Here is a 25,311-nt window from a genome sequence, read left to right as displayed (position 1 = left end):
ATTCAACAACTGAGACATAAACTGAACAAGTTCCACAGACATGTGACTAAAATCAATGGAATAATGTGTCCCTGAACATAGGGTGGGTCAAAATCAAAAGTAACAGTCAGTATCTGGTGTGGCCACCAGCTGCATTAAGTACTGCAGTGCATCTCCTCCTCATGTACTGCACCAGATTTGCCAGTTTTTGCTGTGAGATGTTACCCCACTCTTCCACCAAGGCACCTGCAAGTTCCCGTACTTTTCTGGGGGGAATGGCCCTAGCCCTCACCCTCCAATCTAACAGGTCCCAGACGTGCTCAATGAGATTGAGATCTGGGCTCTTCGCTGGCCATGGCAGAACACTGACATTCCTGTCTTGCAGGAAATCACACACAGAACGAGCGGTATGGCTGGTGGCATTGTCATGCTGGAGGGTCATGTCAGGATGAGTCTGCAGGAAGGGTACCACATGAGGGAGGAGGATGTCTTCCCTGTAACACACATCATTGAGATTGCCTGCAATGACAACACGCTCCGTCCGATGATGCTGTGACACACTGCCCCAGACCATGATGGACCCTCCACCTCCAAATCGATCCCGTTCCAGAGTACAGGCCTCTGTGTAACGCTCATTCCTTCGATGAAAAACGCGAATCCGACCATCACCCCTGGTGAGACAAAACCGCTACTCGTCAGTGAAGAGCACTTTTTGCCAGTCCTGTCTGGTCCAGCAACGCTGGGTTTGTGCCCATAGACGACATTGTTTCTGGTGAGGACTTGCTTTACAACAGGCCTACGACAGGCCTGCGAGGACGATCAGCTGTCCGTCCTGTCTCCCTGTAGCGCTTTCTTAGGCGTCTCACAGTACGGACATTGCAATTTATTGCCCTGGCCAATTCTGCAGTCTTCATGCCTCCTTGCAGCATGCCTAAGGCACATTCACGCAGATGATCAGGGACCCTGGGCATCTTTCTTTTGGTGTTTAAACCCTTTACAATGAAGATCTGTGAAGTTATTTGGATTTTTCTGAATTATCTTTGAAAGACAGGGTCCTGAAAAAGGGACGTTTCTTTTTTTTCTGAGTTTATATTGTAAACTCAGCAAAAAAAGAAACGTCCCTTTGTTCAGGGACACATTATTCAGTTTCTGTTAGTAACATGTCTGTGGAACTTGTTCAGTTTGTCTCAGTTGTTGAATCTTATGTTCATACAAATATTTACACGTTAAATTTGCTGAAAATAAATGCAGTTGACAGTGAGAGGACGTTTCTTTTTTTTGCAGAGTTTATGTATGGGGGACAGATGAAGGGGTAGTCATTCAGAAATCATGTCAACCCCTATTATTTTACAGAGTGAGACCATATAACTTATGTGAGTTGTTATTTTACTTCTGAACTAATTTAGGCTTGCCTAAACAAAGGGGGTGAATACTTATGCAACAACTATATTTTAGTTATTTAATTTGTAAAACTGTTTTAAAAAATGTCACTGACATTATGGAGTATTATGGAGTGTAGATCAATGACAAAAAAAAATGCAATTAAATATATTTCAATCCCACTTTGTAAAGCACCAAAATGTGAAAAAAGTTCCAAGGTGTAGACATTCTATAGGCACTGTATATGTTAGAATAAAGTTAGCCTACCACCCCAAAAAATACATACAATTGTTGTGACTGGAGATTGTGGTCTGTAAGGATGTCAACGTCTGAATAATTATTGTCAGAACTCATACAGCAGAAGGGTCAGTCAGGTGGTTCTTTATTCTTTAAGCCAGGCAGTTACATCTGATGCACACATCAATTATCATAAGGTACCGTAGTCAAGTTCTAGTTACACTGCAGCAGCTAGGTCCAAACTCAGTCCTTTTCATCACTATACATCTGTACCTCCATATTCCCTTTTATAAACAACTTTAAAATGGGATGGGGGGAGAAAAGAGAGACTTTTTTACAAGATTCATAGTACGAGGGTATTTCTTCAGTTAATAGCACATTGATTGCCTTGTAAACAGAACGGACAGATGCGACTGGGCTTGTTAAGAGGCAGGTTGGTACATATAAATATTTATCCTAGCTAGTAACACATACAGCAGTTTTATACAAGCTAGTCATTAGAAGCATTTGTAAGACAGTGTTTCCCCAATATCCTTAGGAGAGGCACAATGTCCCTCAAAAACAACATCAGAAGGTTGAAGCCACTGAACATTTCAACCAGTCTTTTTAGATGTGAAGGGTGGCACGCCTTGCCTAAAGAAATGGTTGGGAAAACACTGTTGGAGAAGGTCGTAAAGAGTAGTGCATTTATGTACAGTAGACACACGAGGGTGCAGCTGGTTTATGTAAGGGATAATCAACAAGGGGCTATGCGTTCTATGACCTTCCATGGAGTTGCATTATTTTCCAGAGAACGCTTAGAGCCCGAGTTAATTATCCCTTTCATACAATGGTTATAATTTAACACATTTGCCGATAGAAATGTGTTAATTTGCTTTTAGAAATTTGTTCAACATCCACTGAAGTAGCTAGCAAGTTTACTACATAGCTACAGTAGTTGCCTTGGTAACCAAACAAACTCGCTAGTTTAGCTAACCAAACCATCATTTCTAGCTTGCTATTATGAAAATCCAATTCAACAATGCCAATAATGTTTTCAATTCGACTTTTGCTTTCAAAAGCAGTTCAAACATAGAACACATAAGAATGAACTATAGCCATTGAATTCTACCGTGTGTTATAGGGAAATAATGCACGCTCTAGAATGCCCTTCAAGCCAAACAGAAACGAGTATTCAACAACTCCATGGTATAAAGTACAATCACAGCTGGTTTGTGCATGCATGCATCTGGTTGTCTCCCAGACCAACACATGATCACTTCCTCAACCTATATAAGCTACATGATCAGAACAGGTGGTCAGAAATGTATTTCCTACTAAATCAGTGTTTGCTGCTCTTGTCCCTGTAGAGTTGAATACAGTGTGTGCAGGCTTTTGCCCCAACCTAGCACTAACACATCTAATTCAGCTGATCACGGTATTGTTGATTTGTTGAGTCAGGTGTGTTAGTGCTGGGCTGGAAAGAAAGCCTGCACACACTAAAACTCTCCAGGAGCATGATTGAATACGGTAGTTAAGTTACTAAATAAATACGTTGTTTTGATTCTTAAAATTGGCTGAAGGTAAAATCGATCATATCTTACAGTTTGTCTTATAAAAAGGTGCATAAAAGAAATCCTTCCCCCTTTTCTTTGTTTAAATGAAAATCGGTCAATAGTTGTTTCACCACATGGGTAATGTATCTATGTACATACATGGAAAGAAGAGAGAATCTGCCCTCGGTTTAACAGATGGATAAATGGATGGATGGAGGATATTTACAAGCAGCAATGAGAGCCTGTACATAGAGAATAGGGCAACACCTCATGATCCTTCAATCATAAAATACATCATAGCATGGATCTTATTTAGGTCTAAACAAATGTCTAAATAATTTGCTTGTAGAACAGTTGTTTCCAAATGTTTTGTGCTGTGACCCCTATTTCTTTAATGCCTTTAAATGTCAATATGCCTCTCTGGACAAATGAAACAATGCTTTAGGCCACAACCCATATTTAGATATCCACAACCCAATCCACAACCCAGTACCGCAATGGGCCCCGGCCATCTTTTAGGGACCATGGCTAAGGACATCAGTTATGTCATGCTTATGACAGTCTCAAGTAGCCTTAATGTCAGAGGGTTCCAGTTAAGTGTTGAGATTAGTGACGTGTGTACGTACACGTGTGTGTTGGAATGTGTGTGTCTAAAGAGCGCGAGGCCTCTTGGGGTTGATCTGTTTGCTCGCCTGCTCCTCATCCTGGAGCGTAGAACGGAAACCCTTCACTTTGTCTGAGAGAGGAAGGGAGAGGGAAAGAGAGAAGGGAAGAAAGATGGGAGGAGAGGAAAGGAGGGAAGAAAAGGAGGGGGGAGAGAGGGGAGGAAAGGAGGGGGGAGAGAGAGGGGAGGAAAGGAGGAAAGGAGGGAGGATGGAAAAGAAGAGAAGGTAGAGGCTTAGATATAATCAGTAACATATGCTATGAAATTGTTTTTCTTGTTTCTTACTTCCAAATAACATGACATGAATCACAATTCATTTAATGATTGCTTAGTTCTGATCTAGAATCGGTTATTAGAACCCCATATTACCTCTAAGCTCAATGAGGATGTCTATCTTCTGATCCAGGATCTGTTCTAGCTGCGTAGCGTAGGAGTCTACGTCGTAGTCCACTTCCTCTGTCATCTCCAACAGAACCTTCTCATCCTCCAGCCAGCGGATAGACTCCTGCACCGGACATAGACAGGAACACACACAGAGAATGAAATGCCTACTCTGAACTAATTTATAAACTCATCAAAAAAAGAAACGTCCCCTTTTCAGGACCCTGTCTTTCAAAGATAATTCGTGAAAATCCAAATAACTTCACAGATCTTCATTGTAAAGGGTTTAAACACTGTTTCCCATGCTTGTTCAACGAACCATAATGAACATGCACCTGTGGAACGGTCGTTAAGACACTAACAGCTTACAGACGAATGGCAATTAAGGTCACAGTTATGAAAACTTAGGACACTAAAGAGGCATTTCTACTGACTCTGAAAAACACCAAAAGAAAGATGCCCAGGGTCCCTACTCATCTGCGTGAATGTGCCTTAGGCATGCTGCAAGGAGGCATGAAGACTGCAGATGTGGCCAGGGCAATAAATTGCAATGTCCGTACTGTGAGACGCTTAAGAAAGCGCTACAGGGAGACAGGACGGACAGCTGATCTTCCTCGCAGTGACAGACCACGTGTAACAACACCTGCACAGAATCGGCACATCCGAACATCACACCTGCGGGACAGGTACAGGATGGCAACAACAACTGCCCGAGTTACACCAGGAACGCACAATCCCTCCATCAGCGCTCAGACTGTCCGCAATAGGCTGAGAGAGGCTGGACTGAGGGCTTGTAGGCCTGTTGTAAGGCAGGTCCTCACCAGAAACAACGTCGCCTATGGGCACAAACCCAGCGTCGCTGGACCAGACAGGACTGGCAAAAAGTGCTCTTCACTGACGAGTCGCGGTTTTGTCTCACCAGGGGTGATGGTCGGATTCGCGTTTATCGAAGGAATGAGCGTTACACAGAGGCCTGTACTCTGGAGCGGGATCGATTTGGAGGTGGAGGGTCCGTCATGGTCTGGGGCGGAGTGTCACAGCATCTTCAGACTGAGCTTGTTGTCATTGCAGGCAATCTCAACGCTGTGCGTTACAGGGAAGACATCCTCCTCCCTCATGTGGTACCCTTCCTGCAGGCTCATCCTGACATGACCCTCCAGCATGACTATGCCACCAGCCATACTGCTCGTTCTGTGCGTGATTTCCTGCAAGACAGGAATGTCAGTGTTCTGCCATGGCCAGCGAAGAGCCCGGATCTCAATCCCATTGAGCACGTCTGGGACCTGTTGGATCGGAGGGTGAGGGCTGGGCCATTCCCCCCAGAAATGTCCGGGAACTTGCAGGTGCCTTGGTGGAAGAGTGGGGTAACATCTCACAGCAAGAACGGGCAAATCTGGTGCAGTCCATGAGGAGGATATGCACTGCAGTACTTAATGCAGCTGGTGGCCACACCAGATACTGACTGTTACTTTTGATTTTGACCCCACCTTTGTTCAGGGACACATTATTCCATTTCTGTTAGTCACATGTCTGTGGAACTTGTTCAGTTTATGTCTCAGTTGTTGAATCTTGTTATGTTCATACAAATATTTGCACATGTTAAGTTAGCTGAAAATAAACGCAGTTGACAGTGAGAGGACGTTTCTTTTTTTGCTGAGTTTATTAAGAAGCAAAGTGTAAAGAAGCATCGTTCTTGTTTGGAACAATCTGACTGCATTTGACCTAACAAAACAGCATGAAAACGTATAGTGAATCTAACAGCGAGGAGAAGGAACTGTGCTGATCGAGTGACATGTTGCAAGGCTTGTTGTATGTGGGAAGCAGCCACAAGAGCAGAAAGGAGACAACAAACGGAATAAACTATAAAAACAGACATTACGCGGCTGAATGGCGGTTCAAAATATTCCATGCAATATGGATCCCTTGCAATATGGATTTTGCACATGTTAAAATTGCGATTTCGATGGCAATTCGATTCATTGTGCAGCCCTACTGTGAACTATATGTGTGTGTACCTGAAACACAGCTCGGTGGTCTTCCAGCACCTGGTCTTCCATCTCCACCAGCTGAGACACAGCCTCATGAAAGGTAAAGAGCTGGGGGGACACCTCCTCTTCCTGGAGAGGAGGAGGGGAGAGAGAGACGCCAACAGAGGGAGGGGAGAGAGAGGGGGGGGTGAGATAGAGAGAAAAAAGAGAACGGAGAAAATAAATGTTATATTGTACTATCAACTCATTCTAATACTCTGAAGTATTATTTGACAATAAATCAGTGTATAAGCCAGTATATACAGTGCCCTCCACTAATATACCCTTGGTAAATATGAGCAAAAAATTCTCCAGCTGTGATGCTTGGAGTTTTTTTTGGCCACTTAAACCATCCTCCTCACCGTGCGTGAGGTAAATATAGACACACGTCCTCTTCCAGGCAGATTGTTAGCATCTCCAGCTGCTTTAATCATCTTAATTATTGCCATAATAGTGGAAATGGGCAGTTTCAACCGTTAAGCTATTTTCTTATAGCCATTTCCTGATTTGTGCAGCTAAACAACCTTTTGTCGCACATCATTACTGTATTCTCGGGTCTTTCCCATAGTGATGGATGACTATGGGAACTTGGCCTGTGTGTCACCTCATATTTATACCCCAGTGAAACAGGAAGTCATAGCTTACCACTTAAGTGTTCCTAATCACTCAGGTGAATTTAAAAACGTAAAATTTGAAAGGGAATATACTTAAATTAGATTTTACTCATAAGAATTTCTAGGGGTGCCAATAATTGTGGCACATATGTTTCGGAGAAAAATATTTAAAGGTTCGATTTTTGTGAATATTTTGAATGAAAGACCAAGAGGATAAACAGCAAAGACATTTTTTTCACAGCCCGTTTTGCTCATATTTGCCAAGGGTGCCAATATTAGTGGAGGGCACTGTACAGGGGTAACTGGACAGTAGGTGTGTGGGTGTGTATGTGTGTGTTTTCTTACGTTTTGTTCACAGAGCAGTTTGAGGTCATCCCTCTGAGGAGAGCTGCCGACCCCCCACTGAGCCTCCAGGACCTCTAGCTGGGTGATGCTGTGTCCTCCCCGCCCCTCCATCATCACCCCTGGGTCCACAGTCAGCTCCTTCACCCTGTTGATGCACACAAACACCACACACAGACACACAGGCACGCAAGAACACACATGTACGCACACACATACGCAAGCACACACATTAGTCGTTTTCCCTGACCACATGATCTGACTTTTTGATTGTTTAAAACAGTCAATGAACCAATGGGAACGAATGGAGACATTCTTAGGCAGGAGTGTGAAGGACAAGCTATGAAAGAAAAACATGAAAAACAAAAAAACTGCTTCTGAAATTAATGTATGAAAGAGTTAAACATATATGCGACAATTCAGCAATGACAAACTGAAGGTTAAAGGTCATGAACAGTCAAAATCATGTTTTTCATGAAATGCATGATATTTGAATAAAATCAGATCAAACTGTGAAAAATGACTGTTGCTTCTACATTGATAAAGTTTGATCATAAAGTTACTGGCCCCCTCCCATGTGTCAAACACTTGTATTCAGGAGGCGGGATTAATAAGGGTTTAGGGTGACATCACCCTAACTCTCATTTTAATACACCAATGGTAACACGATATTCTCTTATCTAATTTAAATAAGTACCGCCTTGTAACCAACATCGGAGAAGGCGTATCTTAAGAGGGGTGTGATTTATATAGCTAGATAGCTACTCAACTGGTGTCAAAATCTGTAGGTTGTCAGCAAACATAATTAAAAGTTTACCCTATTAATCTATGGCAAAGATACTTATATATGTCTGGTATTAGCTAGTTACTGGCTAGCTAGGTATTCAGCCAGCATGGAACAAAAGGGGGGTCGTTCAAAACTCTGGCTCAGTTGTCATTTTAACACATCCGTCAGTGCTGCTGTGAACCATATCACAAGATACATGCCGAACAGGAGATGTATAAAAATCATTGATGCAATGTTTAAATCAATTGATGCAAATTCAATGTTGTTTGAGCTGCTTTGTGTATCACCAAATTTTCTTGAGATGATTTTACTGCTAAACTGCTCACTGCATCCAAGTTGCTTGACAGGTGTTTCAAAGAGCTGTCAGTCAAGGCGAGCTCATGAATATTAGCTCCCCGTCCACTTAGCCTGTCTTTTCAAACTTCCTGGTAGTTAGCCATGAGAAAAAAATAACATGTTCTACAATTTGAAGCATTTCTATTCACAACAAATATTATGGGTGATAGTTTAGTCACTCAAAAGGATATTTTACATGGGAATCAGAATGACTGTTCGGAACCTTTAAATAAATTACATCAGTGCAGGTTAAATAAATTATATAAATAAAATAAAAAACTGAAACAAGCTGAAAAACCCGAGGCCATGCAGGTTTGTAGCCATCCCTTACTTTTATGGTAACCAGACATTAGCAACACTTAAGTCAATGGAAAGGGGTACTTAGGAGTAAAAAATAAAGGAGTAGGTAAAAGTTACCCCTAACCACTGGTCCAGGATCAGAGCGATATTTTCTTTATGGCCTGACAGGCCTTATAGTTATTATAAGGTTACAGTTCATCTGATCCTAGATCTGCGGTTAGGAGTAACCTCTCACGAGAGTCAAATGAGAGGATGGGTTTGTATGTGAGCTAGTGGAGATCACAAACATAGGAACGAAGAAGATGAAGTAAGTACGGTAGGTAAGAGATTGAGAGGAGAGAGGAGAGACCTGGTGGGAGAGGTGGGAAAGTCATCGTACTCGTAGGTATTAGTGGGGGAGAGCTCAGCACGACTCCCCCCTCCACCACCCTGCTGCTGGGAGAAGGGGATGTCTGATGGGCTGATCCCAAACTCCTTCACTCTGGAGAGGGGGAGAGAGACACACAAAAATAGACGGAGAAGATCCAGTCAGGATAAGGTCTGATCATACATTAGAGGGTAAATGATTTGTCTCGTATCAAGAAGAGGGAGTGAGACGAGATAGAGACTTGAATTAAACTTCTCCCATATCAACCAACAGTCTTAGTAATTAGTCGTTGGTGAGATGTAGACAGTCAGTTAGCGTGGTCTCACCTGTTGGCGTATCTCAGAGTGTTTAGAGTGTTTTCACAGGAAGCCATTCCAGGAGATATAGTGGCAATCTGTGGGGGGAAATAACAGTTACTACATCGTTAGAAAATCATCATAATCGTTGGTGCTTAATAAATAAACATCGAACCAGGCAGTTGTGAAGACCAGGAAGTGTTGAAGGGACAATCTGCTGTAGCTACATCCATTTTTTGGACTTATAAATGAATTATATATATAATTATGAATAATATAACTTCACGAGTTTAGTACCCCATCAGAACCCAAAATATAAGCTTGTTTTACTCTAAACAAAGTACATGTAAACAAACACTGTATAACCTCAAAACATGGTTAAAACTCTCATTTTGATATCATGGATGGTCAGTCCTTGCATCCGTAGATCTGTCTATGAATTTGAGAGTGGTTACATTTCTCCAGCCCCAACCCTCAGCTTTTTAGGAAACGGGGCAGTGAAAACGCCATTGTTATTGTTTCAACTGCTGATCGTCACTTTAAAGGAGATGTATGTACAGTATTATCTCACCATGCAGGTCCTGGAATTCTCCCCGATGAAGGAGTCTCTGAGAACCTGGGTCAGCTTGCTGGCTCTGAACGGGGTGTGGGGCTTGTTCCGACCCAGGGCTCTGATACACTCCTTGAGCGCCAGCAGGCTCTTGTTGATCTCGGCCCCCTCCAGGCGAGTCTGGCGGTCAGCGCTGGACGTGTCGGCCCCCCTCTCGTTCCCCGCCAGGTCGATCAGCGAGAACTTGCCGTGCATCTTCCCTCGCCGCCTCAGAATGATCTGGAACACAGCGTGGCTACGAGACGAGTGGGCGTTGGCCGAGGTCTGACCTGACGTCCTGGGAGAGAGGGAGAGATGGAGGGTGGAAGAGGAGGAGGAGCGAGAGATGATAGAGAGGGGGAGGGAGGGAGAGTAAGCAGCAGGAAATGACTGGCAGGAATATCAGATCTTTACAATAAGTTAACGCCAGTCAATTAAACCATCCCACTCCACCCCTCCTACTCGCCCTCTGTGGTTTTACCTGCAGCTGTTTCCAACCTCTATGAGTTTGAGGACGTCTTCAGTACATTTGACGTCTCTCTCCTGCAGCCCCACCACCTGCACCTGCTGCTTCCCATCCTCCAGAACCCTCAGCTTGGCTTTCCGGTTCAGCAGGTCAAACACCTAGAGAAGCGCAACACAACCATACGGCCAGGTTAACACAACCACAACCGTCCTTCAGCACACGCAGTTTGGCTTTACGGTTCAGCAGGTCAAACACGTACAGAACCACAACCACAAACACGATCATATAAAACACAGTTGACACAGCCACCCTCCAGGCTTTACGGTTCAATATAGGGGGTTTGAAGATGCATGTATTGTGGTGACTCCACTTGCCTTCCCACTGTAGATCTCAAAGAAGGTGGCATAGACATTGAGGTCCAACTTCTTGTAGTTTGGCTTCTTCAGCATGAGAAACACGTCTCTCGCTGCAAAGAGAGAAAGGGCTTCACTGAAGAGACACAGCTTCACGCAAATACGCAGAAAGAGCACGTTTTAAACTAAAGAGAGAGACATTGTGTAGTGTTCGTACCAGCCAGTGCGTAGATCCCTTTAGAACAGTCCTGGTTCTTCCCAGAGAAGTCTCCTCCCATAGTCTGAAAGGGAAAGAAGTGAGCTTATCTCCCAAAACGAAGGCAATGTGCCCCCCAAAAAAAGAAAGCCTAGAAAGCGCTTGCTAGCATACAGCATTATCAAGTTAGCGTTCAAGTGTTAGCCGACACGCGCGGGAAGTGATCATCATCGGTGCCACTCACATGCGTTTTCCCACTTCCGGTCTGTCCGTAGGCGAAGCAGGTGGCCATTCCCCTCTCAAAGATGGTCTCCACCAGTGGTCGGGCGGTGAACCTGGGTACAGGGGGGAATGAACGGTTGACTTGAAAAGATAGTTCACCCAAATCACAGTAAAGATACTCTAAATGACAATATTATACGTTGAACTCACACTTTCAAATAAAACCCGTGTTATGTCAACGGGAGTTTTGACACACAGACACACATCTCCAGTTAGAATTCGTCCCAGTACACGTGATCATTTGTGTTCTTGAAAAAACGTACCTCCGCACCAGACGCTATTACCGCTTGGGAGTTGAGAAGGGAAACTTACCGGTAGACCATGTCATTGTCGGCGCCGTCGTCAAAGGCATAATCGAAGCGGAAGGTCTGGTTCTCCAGGTACCTGGTCAGGTCCACCTTCTGCTTGGGTTCATGGACCATCACCACGTCTTTACTGGGGATGGTAATCACATCCAGGTCCTTCATAGTCAACTCTGGAGGGGGGGGGGGGGGGGGAGAGTTCTGAATAACCCACTGCAACATTTTGAAACATAAACCATGTGTCCATGCGAATGTGTGAGGAGTGCGATGCTTATGCTGCTGCTAAACCTCTGCATGTAAAATACCATTGTAACCCGAAAGTTGGTGTGCCTGCGTTCGATTTATGAAATTTGTACCTTTTTTATTGAGGGGCCGTGCTCGTACGCACACACATATCCTGTGCTCCTCATCGATCTGAAAGTTGAAACAATGTCATACAAGACGGGATTTCGTTAGTGGCCAATGAAGACGTGTCACCACTCTATGAAAATAGACCTGCGCCTAACCAGTTTAGCAGACAGATATAGATATAAACGTACCAGATCAGCGGTGGTTAGAGGCCTGTAGTCCAGACTGGCTCTGAAGTCTCTGATCATACACATGATCTCATAGTTAGGCACAGTGACATCTACCTCCTGGGAGAGAACGGCACAGTCAACAGTGTGTGTGTGTGTGTGTGTGTGTTAATGATGCGTGGGTTACCGCAGTCCCCGCGGATATATTGTGTGGAGGAAAGGCGGGTTGAATAAAGAAAAAACAATGAATAAAAAAATCCATAAATGGTGCAATTTATACCTATAAGCTACATTGAGGATTTTCTTTCATTATTTTAAGCTATCTGGTATTAGCGAGTAAGCCTAAGCTTTAGGGCCTAACTGTACACGCGCCAAATAGCCTACACTCCAAAAGCCAAATGCTTTTGGGAACACACAGAAAAAGATAACGTCATCTACGGAGGAGAAAGGACACTGTAGGACTTTAATTCAATAAGAGAAAAGCTACGAAATGGAGAGTTGAAAATAAAGAGAAGGGAGGGCCAGAAAAGTCATGTTTGGGAAAGATTTGGTGATGTGGTAAAAGAGGATGATAGCAGTGATGATTGTGAGGCGCCGTAGTCACAAGACGGGGAGTTCAAAATGGGCCTATGGCACGTCAAGGGAACTTAGCCTTCTGTTCAGATGGGTTAAATGGAAAGTGAAATCTGGACACTGACTGTAGGTCTATAACCTCTCACATAGCCTTAATATGAACTCCTTCAGAATCAAGCATTTCTTGCAGTAAAAGGATACACCAAATGTAGGCCACATTCTGACTCGGGAACAGAAGATGATTTATTTCTGATTTATTTACGTGATTTATTTCTTTCAGCATCGTGAGAGAATGCAAATGTGCAGTTAGATACCGTCTGTAGAGGTGCTATCTTTATTAGCATAACATAAGCCGATTGTATTTCAACCGCATAAAATATGCATCCGAGCCAAACTGAAATCTTATCAGAAACATGAAGTCATTTGGAAATGACCTAAACGTCTTTGCTCCACGAAAGAAGCCGAAACGACAGAGAAAATGTTACCGATGTCAACTAGATTGAAGCATTCATTCTATCGATGTATGATCTTATTCTGGTGAGCAAGGGTTTATTTAGTCTTCTAGGGCAACATATAAGGACAGAAGAGAATCTGCATGTATCTAATTATAGACAAGTTAACTAACAAATAGTCTACCAAAATGTAGGAAATTATAAGCAGAAACATACACACTATTTACAAAACCCCTTCAAATGAGTGGATTCGGCTATTTCAGCCACACCTGTTGCTGACAGGTGTATAAAATCGAGCACACAGCCATGCAATCTCCATAGACAAACATTGGCAGTAGAATGGCCTTCCTGAAAAGCTCAGAGACTTTCAACGTGGCACCGTCATAGGATGACAGCTATCTAACAAGTCAGTTCGTCAAATCTCTGCCCTGGTCAACTGTGAGTGCTGTTATTGTGAAGTGGAAATGTCCAGGAGCAACAACGACTGAGCCGCAAATTGGAAGGCCACACAAGCTCACAGAACGGGACCGACAAGTGCTGAAGCGCGTAAAAATTGTCTGTCCTCGGTTGCAACACTCACTACTGAGTTCCAAACTGCCTCTGGAAGCAACGTCAGCACAAGAACTGTTCGTCGGGAGGTTCATGAAATGGTTTCCATGGCCGCACACAAGCCTAAGATCACCATCCGCAATGGCAAGCATCGGCTGGAGTGGTGTAAAGCTTGCCACAGTGGAAACGTGTTCTCTGGAGTGATGAATCACGCTTCACCATCTGGCAGTCCGACGGATGGATCTGGGTTTGTCGGATGGCAGGAGAACGCTACCTGCCCCAATGCATAGTGCCAACTGTAAAGTTTGGTGGATGAGGAATAATGGTCTGGGGCTGTTTTTCATGGTTTGGGCTAGGCCCCCTTAGTTCCAGTGAAGGAAAATCTTAACGCTATAGCATACAATGACGTTCTAGACGATTCTGTGCTTCCAACTTTGTGGCAACAGTTTGGGGAAGGCCCTTTCCTCAGCCCCCGTGCACGAAGCGAGATCCATACAGAAATGGTTTGTCGGTGTGGAAGAACTTGACTGGCCTGCACAGAACCCTGACATCAACAACCTATGGGATTAATTGGAATGCCGACTGCGAGCCAGGCCTAATCGCCCAAAATCAGTGCCCGAACTCAGTAAGTTGCAGCAGCAATGTTCCAATATCTAGTGGAAAGCCTTCCAAGAAGAGTGGAGGCTGTCATAGCAGCAAAGGGGGTCCAACTCCATATGAATGCCCATGATTCTGGAATGAGATGTTCGACGACCAGATGTCCACATACCTTTGGTCATGTAGTGTACCTACAGTGGCTTGCAAAAGTATTCACCCCCCTTGGCATTTTTCCTATTTTGTTGCCTTACAACCTGGAATTAAAATAGAGGTTGTTGGGGAGGTTGATCATTTGATTTACACAACATGCCTACCGTTTTGAAGATGCAAAATATTTTTTATTGTGAAACAAACAAGAAATAACACAAAAAAACTGAAAACTTCAGCATGCATAACTACTCAACCCCTCAAAAGCAATACTTTGTAGAGCCATTTTTTGCAGCAATTACTGCTGCAAGTCTCTTGGGGTACGTCTCTATAAGCTTGGCACATCTAGCCACTGGGATTTTTGCCCATTCTTCAAGGCAAAACTGCTCCAGCTCCTTCAAGTTGGATGGGTTCCGCTGGTGTACAGCAATCTTTAAGTCATACCACAGATTCTCAATTGGATTGAGGTCTGGGATTTGACTAGGCCATTCAAATGTTTCCCCTTAATCCACTCGAGTGTTGCTTTAGCCGTATGCTTAGGGTCATTGTCCTGCTGGAAGGTGAACCTCCATCACCAGTCTCAAATCTTTGGAAGACTGAAACAGGTTTCCCTCAAGAATTTCCCTGTATTTAGCGCCATCCATCGGTCCTTCAATTCTGACCAGTTTCCCAGTCCCTGCCAATGAAAAACATCCCCACAGCATGATGCTGCCACCACCATGCTTCACTGTGGGGATGGTGCTCTCGGGGTGATGAGAGGTGTTGGGTTTGTGCTAGACATTGCGTTTTCCTTGATGGTCAAAAAGCTCAATTTTAGTCTCATCTGACCAGAGTACCTTCTTCCATGTGTTTCGGGAGTCTCCCTCGTGCCTTTTGGAGAACACCAAATGCGTTTACTTATTTTTCTCTTTAAGCAATGGCTTTTTTCTGGCCACTCTTCCGTAATGCCCAGCTCTGTGGAGTGTACGGCTTAAAGTGGTCCTATGGACAGATACTCCAATCTCCGCTGTGGAGCTTTGCAGCTCCTTCGGGGTTATCTTTGGTCTCTTTGTTGCCTCTCTGATTAATACCCTCCTTGCCTGGTCCGTGAGTTTTGGTGGGCGGCCCTCCCTTGGCAGGTTTGTTGTGGTGCCATATTCTTTCCATTTTTGAATAATGGATTTAATGGTGCTCCGTGGGATGTTCAAAGTTTCTGATCTTTTTTATAACCCAACCCTGATCTGTACTTCTCCACAACTTTGTCCCTGACCTGTTTGGAGAGCTCCTTGGTCTTCATGGTGCCGCTTGCTTGGTGGTGCCGCTTGCTTGGTGGTGTTGCAGACTCTGGGGCCTTTCAGAACAGGCGTATATATACTGAGATCATGTGACAGATCATATGACACTTAGATTGCACACAGGTGGACTTTATTTAACTAATTATGTGACTTTTGAAGGTAATTGGTTGCACCAGATCTTATTTAGGGGCTTCATAGCAAAGGGGGTGAATACATATGCACGCACCACTTTTCCGTTTTTCTTTTGTATAATTGTTTAATTTCACTTCACCAATTTGGACCATTTTTTGTATGTCAATTACATGAAATCCAAATAAAAATCCATTTAAATTACAGTTTGTAATGCAACAAAATAGGAAAAATGCCAAAGGGGATGAATACTTTTGCAAGGCACTGTAAATCAGGCAAAAGAAAATCCTTCGCCCCATGTCAAAAGATTGTTCCACCGTCTCTGCTGACTGTAGCCTATAGGCATTTTCTATATTAGCGGGTTAGGGTTGGGTGTAGGCATCAGATTTATACTATATCACATATTCAGTAGTCGGGCGGTTGTGGGTGAGCAAACTGTGACCCTACCTGTGCCTTCTTCTCTCTCAGCTCCTGTTGTTGCAGCCGCCTTCTCTCTCGTTTCTCCTGCAGTTTCTCCACCTCCTTCACACAGTTGGATTTCCGCCGCGCTGAACCCGTACAGGGTAGGAAAACACAATTATCAAAAAGAATCCAGCATAACTGTATAATAGTGGTCCATTTTCATTTCTACTGTCCCTTTTTCAATATACTTCAAAGCTCTTCAGAGGCAAATACACAAGGCAACAAAAGGATAAAACCATGAGCGCTAAGCAACACATTCAATAAGCTCATAATAAACCCCCCCCCAGCCGGAATAGAGCGCAGCTCAGCTCAGTGAAAGAGCTATTCTCTGGCTGCCTCTGTATTCTCTCAGCAGTACAGCTGGACTAATAGGCCTATCTGTGTCTGTCTGCCTGGGAGCATTAGATCACTGGTCATGTGTCCCATCATCATAACCCACCAGACTCAACATCACATCTCATCACAGCTCCAATCGGAGATTTACACAAAAAACAAAAAACGACTAGTTGGCAAATGTATTTAACAATAACCAGGACTATTTAGCGATACAAAGCTGCAGTGTGTTTGTGTGTATTACCGTTCTGCTGCTGTTGTAGTGTCATTTGCTGTGTCTGTAGGGCTGTGAGTGCTGCAGGTGGGGGTGGTTCTGGTTGGCTCTGCTGGTGCTGTATCTGACTGGGTCTGGCCCGCGTAGTCCCCACTGCTGCAGCTGGAAAGACACAACATACAGGACATTTTAGTCATGCATGTACATTTTGCTTAGTACATTTACATTTAGTACATGACATATTGTCTTTGGGCATCTCATCTTCTTATTGATGGCTTTTTAAATTCAGAATAGGAGTAATGACAGTCCCATATCTGTCATCCTCAGGTGATTGTCAGTAAATGATCTTGACATTAATATGCTATCTCTCCCCAGACCCTCTCTCTCCTGTCCATCTGTGTATTTATCTATTTTAGACTGTTGCTACAGATATCATTTAGACGGTTGCTACAGATACCAAGGTCTCGCACTTCCTCTCTCGTCTCTCTTTATCTCTCTATTGATCTCTCTGTCTCTCTCCCTCCAGATATCACAGTGCCTGACGGGTATTTTCACCACATATTCACAGATGGCACACCTGTTGCGTCTATTGAAACAGAAATAGAGATCTATTACTCTCATGGTACAGTGGGTCAGTAGGATGTTATGTAGCAGCCTGGTTAAACCAAGTGTACACCCAAAATGGCACCCTATTCCCTGTATAGTGCACTGCAGTTGACCAGAGCCCTATGGGCCCTGTTGAAATGCAGTGCACCATAAAGGGAATAGGGTGCCATTTGGGACACCGACGTAGTCTCGCGTTGACAGACTTCAAAAGTCTCGTCTTTGCTCAGGAACGTGAGGAGACTTGGAGATCAAAGTTCTGTTGAAGCTGTCTTGCCTCTGTTTTCTCTTGCTGGGGTTTCAGTCTTGGGGGGTGCTATTGTCCGTCGGTTCTACAAGAGACAAAGTAATACCATATGAACGTAAAGAAACAAATGGGACACATGAAAATAGCTAACACTTTCCCATGATTAAAGTATACTGTACAGACGTATGGCTTTTGGCCACAGCACAGTACACTATAAGAGAATGACCTTGGGTGGCTTGATTTGTTTGGCAGCAGAGGCAATAGAGGTGGCAGGAGGGGGGGTCTCAGGACTCTGTACTGCCTCCTCTTCAGGGGCCACATCTGGGTTCAGAGCAAATATGCTCTCCAGGTCAATCTGCATGGAAAGAGGGTGCAACGTACATGTTAAAACTCTGTTCCAGCCTCTCCAACCTAATGTGTGTATGTATATACACACTGAGTGTACAAAACATGAAGAACACCTTCCTAATATTGAGTTACATCCCCTTTTGCCCTCAGAACAGCCTCAATTCGTCGGGGCATGGACTCTACAAGGTGTTGTTGACTCCAATGCTTCCCACAGTTCTGTCAATTTGGCTGGGTGTCATTTGGGTGGTGGACCATTCTTGATACACACAGGAAACTGTTGAATGTGAAAAACCCAGCAGCGTTGCAGTTCTTCCCACACTCAAACAATGCGCCTGGCACCTTCTACCATACCCCGTTCAAAGGTGTGTCATTCACCCTCTGAATGGCACACATACACAACCCATGTCTCAATTGTCTCAAGGCTTAAAAATACTTATTTGACCTGTCTCCTCCCCTTCATCTACACTGATTGAAGTGGATTTAACAGGTGACACCTGGTCAGTTTATGTAAAAAAAAAAGTGCAGGTGTTCCTAATGTTTTGTCCACTCAGTGTATATCGGAGGGGTTGGGTGAAAAAAAACAAGACAAATGAACGTCTCGTATGGAATAATAAAGTAATCTCTTAACTCAGGAAAAGACAAGAATGGCACACATGTGCAGTGAGATTGATTAACAATTTACCAGTGACATTTAAGAAGTGAAATAGGCTACCATGATAAAACGTGTAATCCGAAAGCGGGGCACGCACAAACAAACAAACACACACACAAACTACTTAAAGGCATCCGTAGTCAAGCGGATTTGCTTGGTGTCCTAAAACTTTCAACGCTCCATCTGGTACAAGCTGATATGGGGTCAGACATGACTGATTAACACACATAACACACACACACACACACACATAGTACCTCTTTCCCTTTCGTATCTCCATTCTCTATCCATTCCACCGTGACACTCTCGTTGTCTTCATTCAGTGATGTGACCATTGCCTGGTGGATTCGACCTGCAAGAAACATGTTATAAACATATACCAGCTTCAGTGTAGACTCCTACAGGTTAGAGAACCATGACATGATGGATTTGTGACCACGTGACATGATGGATTTGTCCTGGCTGCCATAGATGGGAGAAAACAGTTGTAGACTCATACAGTCATACACTCTGGCTATTGGAAATTCAGCCAATGACCACGACACACTAGATCACACTGACCAAAGAGGATGGCGACGAGACCAGCCAAAATCGGCCAGTATGGGCAGAGGCCTTCAGTAACAGATGTGCCAATAACCCTGGATCTGATTGGTTGACATTTAAAAAAGCTTCACATGCATGGCAACATTTGACTGCTTCAAGGCCTTTCGTTATGTTACTGTACGTGCAAAATGGTTTGTTTCCATAATGTTTCTAGTGTCATGTGTCATGTGTCATTCTAAATAGCTATAGCCCTTCTTTTATGGGTGAGCCCAAATTAGTACAAACATAACAAAAATACAGTCAAACAGTTGGTTGAGCAGATCATTTAATTAAATCAAACAAGACAGGTTCATTGCTGCAGAATCACTAAGCGTGTGTCTTTTGCTAGTCCTTCCCTGTAGGTAGAGCAGACGAGAATGTAAAAAATAGCAACTGAACACTATTCACTTTAGACTAGCAAGGACTACTATGTAAAGAAGTAGCTATTAGGCTATTGTCAGTCAGTGGCTAGCTGACTAAAACTCAGCGATTTACGATGGGGTTGAGCGGCGACTAGTGCGGGAGGACTGGCCTTCCGATGTCACATAAAATGACGTTTTTATCAAAAACTATGGATTTCAGCACCCAAAGAATAGCCCGCAATTACACATGACAGGAAATAGGGGAAAACTGATAACGGATGAACAACATTGTAGTTACTCAACAATAATAACCTAATTGACAGAGCGAAAAGAAGGAACCCTGTACAGAATAAAAATATTCCAAAACATGCATCCTGTTTGCAACAAAGCACCAAAGTAATACTGCAGGAAATGTGGCAAAGCAATACACTATTTGTCCTGAAGACAAAGTGTTATACTTTGGGCAAATCCAATACAACACATTACTGAGTACCACTCTCCATATTTTCAAGCATAGTGGTGGCTGCATCATGTTATGGGTAAGCTTGAAATTGTTAAGGACTGAGTTTTTCAGGATAAAAAAGAAACAGAATGGAGCTAAGCACAGGGAAAATCCTAGAGGAAAACCTGGTTGTCTGCTTTCCACCAGACACTGGGAGATTCTTACCATGAAGACAGTGAATGTTCCTGAGTGGCAGAGTTAGTCTTCACTTAAATCAGCTTAAAAATCTATGGCCTGAAAATCTAAGAACTGAAAATGGTTGTCTAGCAATGATCAACAACCAATTAGACAGAGCTTGAAGAATTTTGAAAAGAATAATGGGCAAATGTTGCACAATCCAGGTGTGGATTTACCCAGAAAGACTCACAGCTGTAATTGTGATTCTAACATATATTGATTGACTCAGGGGGTTGAATACTTATCTAATCAAGATATATTAGTGTTTAATTGTTTTCATATGTTCGAATTTTTATTACACTTTGACATTACAGAGTATTCTGTGTAGATTGTTGACAAAAAAATCTTAATTAAATCAATTTTAATCCCACTTTGTAACGCTTCAAAATGTGGAAGAATTAAGGAGTATGAATACTTTCTGAAGGCACTGTAGTACGTGTAACATAATGTAACTCAGAGCTATGATCAAGGGCTAGGCTTAAAGGAGAATCGCCATATTCAACGTCTCCTGTAAACCCAGATTCTGGTTCAGAGCTGACCGGTCTTCTGTGACTATTCCCATTAAGACAGTTCCCTAAACGATATATACGGCTGAATCCAGTATCATTACCAGGCAGCCAGCACGGCCTATAACCGCACAGGTGGATGCATCCCTGCCAATATAAATCATCAATCACTGTTAGCCGCCGGGTAGCTTCACCCAGTAATTGAGTAAAGGCTACAACTAGCTGGCTATAGCTACGTCATTCAAGGTAATAAAAACCGATTTGATTGACCGCCGCTATGTCAGACAGGGACCATGACAGTAGGATGAGAATGGGTCTAGTACCGAGCACAGATCTCTATGCCATTGCTAGGCTAGGTATCCAACTCAGCACCCTGCCTGACTGGCTAGGCGCTGCCTTGAAGCAACAAAGATGATGTAGCTAACACGACAGCGCCTCAATGAAAAATGCATCTTTATCTAGCTAGCTAGCGGACGAGGAGAGAGAGATATCTCTCTGTCTTACCATCACTCCGTTTGATTTCCACGTAAATGCCGATGAGGATCTTTCCGAAGACAGCGACGGCCATCCCTCATGTGTGTAGTATGTGTGTGTATGTCTGTAGTATGGGGTGTGTATTTGTTTAATTGGAGGGGGACCAAGTCGCGCCGCAGAAAAGAGAAACCGGGAGGAGGTCAGGAGGATAGAGGGAAGCAGTGCGCATGCGCAAAGACTACCCTGCTCCATCTGAGTGGAGACGCATCCAAGAGGCGAGTTGTCTAACTAGCTACAATTGCTATATTTATGGGATTTTCTGTTGATGTGCCTTTATTTGGGTGAAAAAGCAGCACGCTTAAATGTGTTCATTGCAAAATAAGAGGCTTATCGGGACTAATTCTATAAATGCGTTTAATTCACGATTTATAACCAATGATTGAGTAATAGTCGATAAGTATAACATGTTTTATTATAAATGTTTATAATTCGAATAATTATTATATGCATTCATAAATATGATAATTCATACATTTTAAGTAAATAAAAAAAAGGTTAACACATGGTTAAATGCTCTGTTTTGATTTAAATGTTAAAGGCCCAATGCAGCCGTTAAAAAAAAAAATTTATATCAAATTATTTCTAGGTAATAATTAAGTACCTTACTGTAATAGATTTCCATTAAAATGGGCAAAAATTGCTTTTTAGCAAAAAACTATTTCTAAGCAAGGATTTTGCTAAGACTGGCTGGGTGTAGTCTGAGTTGGGAGGGGAAAACTGACAACTAACTGTTATTGGCAGAGAGGTTTAGAACTATCTTTGTATTGGTCTATTAACCAATTTAACACCTGGTGATGTCACCATAGAAAGCCGAAACTCCCGCCCATGCAAACCTGCTGATTAGAAAATTGTATTTTTAACCATCAAGATTGTAGATTGTATTTTCAACCAGCAACTATCAGGAAAGGGCATTGATAAAACATGTTCACACTGTTACAGTGTTCGTTTCATCAGCTGTTGTACAATATGATATAAAACACAGGAAACATAATTTTTACTGCACTCGGCCTTTAATCTCCTCTTGTGTTCACCTGCACTTTATTGTTCTGAAAACCAAATCCAGAAGACCCACTAAGCACGGACCGACACAACGTCTTTTTTTGGTGCGGTCCGGACCGGCCTTGATTTCAACATCCATGGATGTTGATTCTTGGTCCAGACCGGAACCAATCATAGACATCTATGTTTCACAAGTTTGGACAACACAGTACAGGCTAGCCGGCTGCCCAGGCTAGTCATCACAGTACAGTAGAGCACAGCAGAGTACATTACAGTCCAGTAAAGAAAAATAGAGTATAGTACAGCACAATGCAGTAGAGTACAGTAAAGAAAAGTATAGTTCAGTACAGTATAATGTACTCTACTGAACTAAACTGTACTCTACTGAATTAAACTATACTGTACTGTACTGAATTAAACTCTACTGTACTCTACTGAATTAAACTTTACAGTAATGTACACTACTGTACTCTACTCTAGTGAATAAAACTCTACTGTCCTGTACCGTACTTTACTGTGCTCTACTGTACTGAACTGTAACGTACTTTGCTGTTCAAACTTGTGACATTTCTGTAACCATTACTGAGAACATTATTGTTGTTGACGTGGTCTGTTGGTTTATTCTGTAGGTTGGACTACTTTGAACATCATCGCTGCCAGTTTTGAAGCTTTTGAAAAAGCTAACATAAGTGTATGTGACAGATAACAGCAATAATAAATATTATATTTTGCAATCTTACTTGACTCCTCTTTCCTATATTAAATGTATAAAAAAAATATTAGTGTGACATAATGCTTAGTTCATTGAGAATGTATGTGCAGTTGAAATTTGGCCATAGAATCAATTACCAAAACAAGACGTATTTTCACCATCTGTAAATTATGTCTTTTCACCTTTCATTCAGAACCTACAATTAATCTAACGTCAATGTCTGGAAAATATGTATTTTAGATCCATATTGTGTGCCTCGCAATAGCTGCATGGAAGGAACAATGTGTCTGCATCTCAATCAGTGATGCAGTCATCATTACACACATGGTCTCAGAATGCACCATTGTTTCTCCGTATGAGGGGCTACAAAGAATCACATTGTAGCGTAAGCAAAAAAACTACCACAACTATGTCATTAAGTAGCCTGGTCGGCCGCTATAGTGGGCGCAATGAATCTCCACTATCATCTGGGCATAATGTGCCCAGCTGGTAATACATTCGACCGGTCTGTACAAACACATCCTCCATTCAGGCTGCAAAGACATCGGTGTCCTCCATATCTAGCTTTAATGGCGTGCCGCCGAAAATAAAACAGGGAATATATGCGTACTGTTTTAATAAAACAATTTTCCACCGACATTCTCGGATTTTCAGACAACTTCCGGATGTTGCACACCGCTTCCAGCCAATCAGGTTACAGCAGCCGGTTGTTTACCCCTGGCTAAACATGGAGCGCAACGTCAGGAAGTGGCATTAGGAAATAGCATTAGCCACTCTAACATGGTAGTGGAAAATTGTTTTACAGTATGCATATTTCCCCCGTTTTTTTCAGACGGCACGCCATAAAGCTAGTTAAGGAGGAAACTGATGCCTTTGCAGCCTGAATGGAGGATGTTTTATTACGAACCGGTCGTCGGGGGACATGAGAATGTTACCGGCAGGGCAATTTAAGCCCTGACGATAGTGGAGATCCATAGCGGCCTCTAGCGGCTCCGCAGGCTAGTCAACATTTTCGTAAAAACAGCTATTTTTTTCTAGATCAAGTTGTTTTCTACAGAAAGTTAAACTCTTTTCACATTGACTATTGGAATGGATAATTACCTCTACTTATTTTCATCAAGTTAAGATCAACAAAATTAGAAAGTTGAATGTGGCCACTATAAAGTATGTGCAGGGTTTTGTGAGCAGGTGCAGTCAGATCATGTCATTCCCACGTTGGACCACATCACAGCAGCAGAGGGCCATCTAGGGGCCATCTCTCTCCGGGCCATGTTTCAATACTTTACAAATACATCCTATTCTCACATTGTATCTGATTGGGAGATTCTGCCCAGAAAGTGAGAACAGAGGGATGCATTTTGAAAGTATATAAACAGGTCCATTACTTGTATTTCACATGTTGTTCCTGAAGAAAACTATAGTTTGGTGAGTTTCTGGTTAGTTTTGTGCTGTTGTAAATCTAATACCACTCATTAATGTAGGTCAAACAGTCACAACCCAACACACTGTTAGTCACTCTGTGGATGATGATGGTGCATTTACAGTGACTCCCGGTGGCATGTAGCCTAGCGGTTAGAGTGTTGGGACAGTAACTGAATGGGTCTGGTTTAAATACCTGAGCCAACAAGATGAAACATCTGTCTACAGTATGTACGCTTGAGCAAGGCACTTAACCCTAATTTGCTCCTGACCCTGTAAAAAACGCATTTATCTGGTGTATGTGACAATATATTTTATATACACTGCTCAAAAAAATAAAGGGAACACTTAAACAACACAATGTAACTCCAAGTCAATCACACTTCTATGAAATCAAACTGTCCACTTAGGAAGCAACACTGATTGACAATAAATTTCACATGCTGTTGTGCAAATGGAATAGACAAAAGGTGGAAATTATAGGCAATTAGCAAGACACCCCCAAAAAAGGAGTGATTCTGCAGGTGGTGACCACAGACAACTTCTCAGTTCCTATGCTTCCTGGCTGATGTTTTGGTCACTTTTGAATGCTGGCGGTGCTCTCACTCTAGTGGTAGCATGAGACGGAGTCTACAACCCACACAAGTGGCTCAGGTAGTGCAGTTCATCCAGGATGGCACATCAATGCGAGCTGTGGCAAAAAGGTTTGCTGTGTCTGTCAGCGTAGTGTCCAGAGCATGGAGGCGCTACCAGGAGACAGGCCAGTACATCAGGAGACGTGGAGGAGGCCGTAGGAGGGCAACAACCCAGCAGCAGGACCGCTACCTCCGCCTTTGTGCAAGGAGGTGCACTGCCAGAGCCCTGCAAAATGACCTCCAGCAGGCCACAAATGTGCATGTGTCAGCATATGGTCTCACAAGGGGTCTGAGGATCTCATCTCGGTACCTAATGGCAGTCAGGCTACCTCTGGCGAGCACATGGAGGGCTGTG

The 25,311-nt window shown here is 43.2% G+C and overlaps 1 protein-coding gene across 1 annotated transcript; it reads right to left on the bottom strand.

The window, feature by feature from the left end:
* Positions 1 to 1,724: 1,724 nt before the first annotated feature.
* Positions 1,725 to 21,354, bottom strand: LOC139543698 (kinesin-like protein KIF2A). Its single transcript, XM_071350025.1, has 20 exons — positions 21,162 to 21,354; positions 18,786 to 18,880; positions 17,755 to 17,883; positions 17,559 to 17,613; positions 16,709 to 16,840; positions 16,117 to 16,217; positions 11,973 to 12,068; positions 11,790 to 11,847; positions 11,444 to 11,606; positions 11,094 to 11,184; positions 10,871 to 10,934; positions 10,675 to 10,766; positions 10,316 to 10,458; positions 9,817 to 10,132; positions 9,276 to 9,343; positions 8,932 to 9,063; positions 7,163 to 7,307; positions 6,192 to 6,293; positions 4,165 to 4,300; positions 1,725 to 3,867 (listed from the first exon to the last, which is right to left on the bottom strand). Exons 1-20 carry the CDS (start codon positions 21,223 to 21,225, stop codon positions 3,782 to 3,784), a joined length of 2,268 nt encoding a protein of 755 aa, XP_071206126.1. The 5' UTR covers positions 21,226 to 21,354; the 3' UTR covers positions 1,725 to 3,781.
* Between the last annotated feature and the right edge of the window lie 3,957 nt (positions 21,355 to 25,311).

The sequence above is a fragment of the Salvelinus alpinus genome, chromosome 18, assembly GCF_045679555.1.
Source record: "Salvelinus alpinus chromosome 18, SLU_Salpinus.1, whole genome shotgun sequence".
Lineage (NCBI taxonomy): Eukaryota > Metazoa > Chordata > Actinopteri > Salmoniformes > Salmonidae > Salvelinus > Salvelinus alpinus.
The sequence above is the reverse complement of the archived record's forward strand: the minus strand, read 5'-3'. Positions and strand labels throughout refer to the sequence as shown.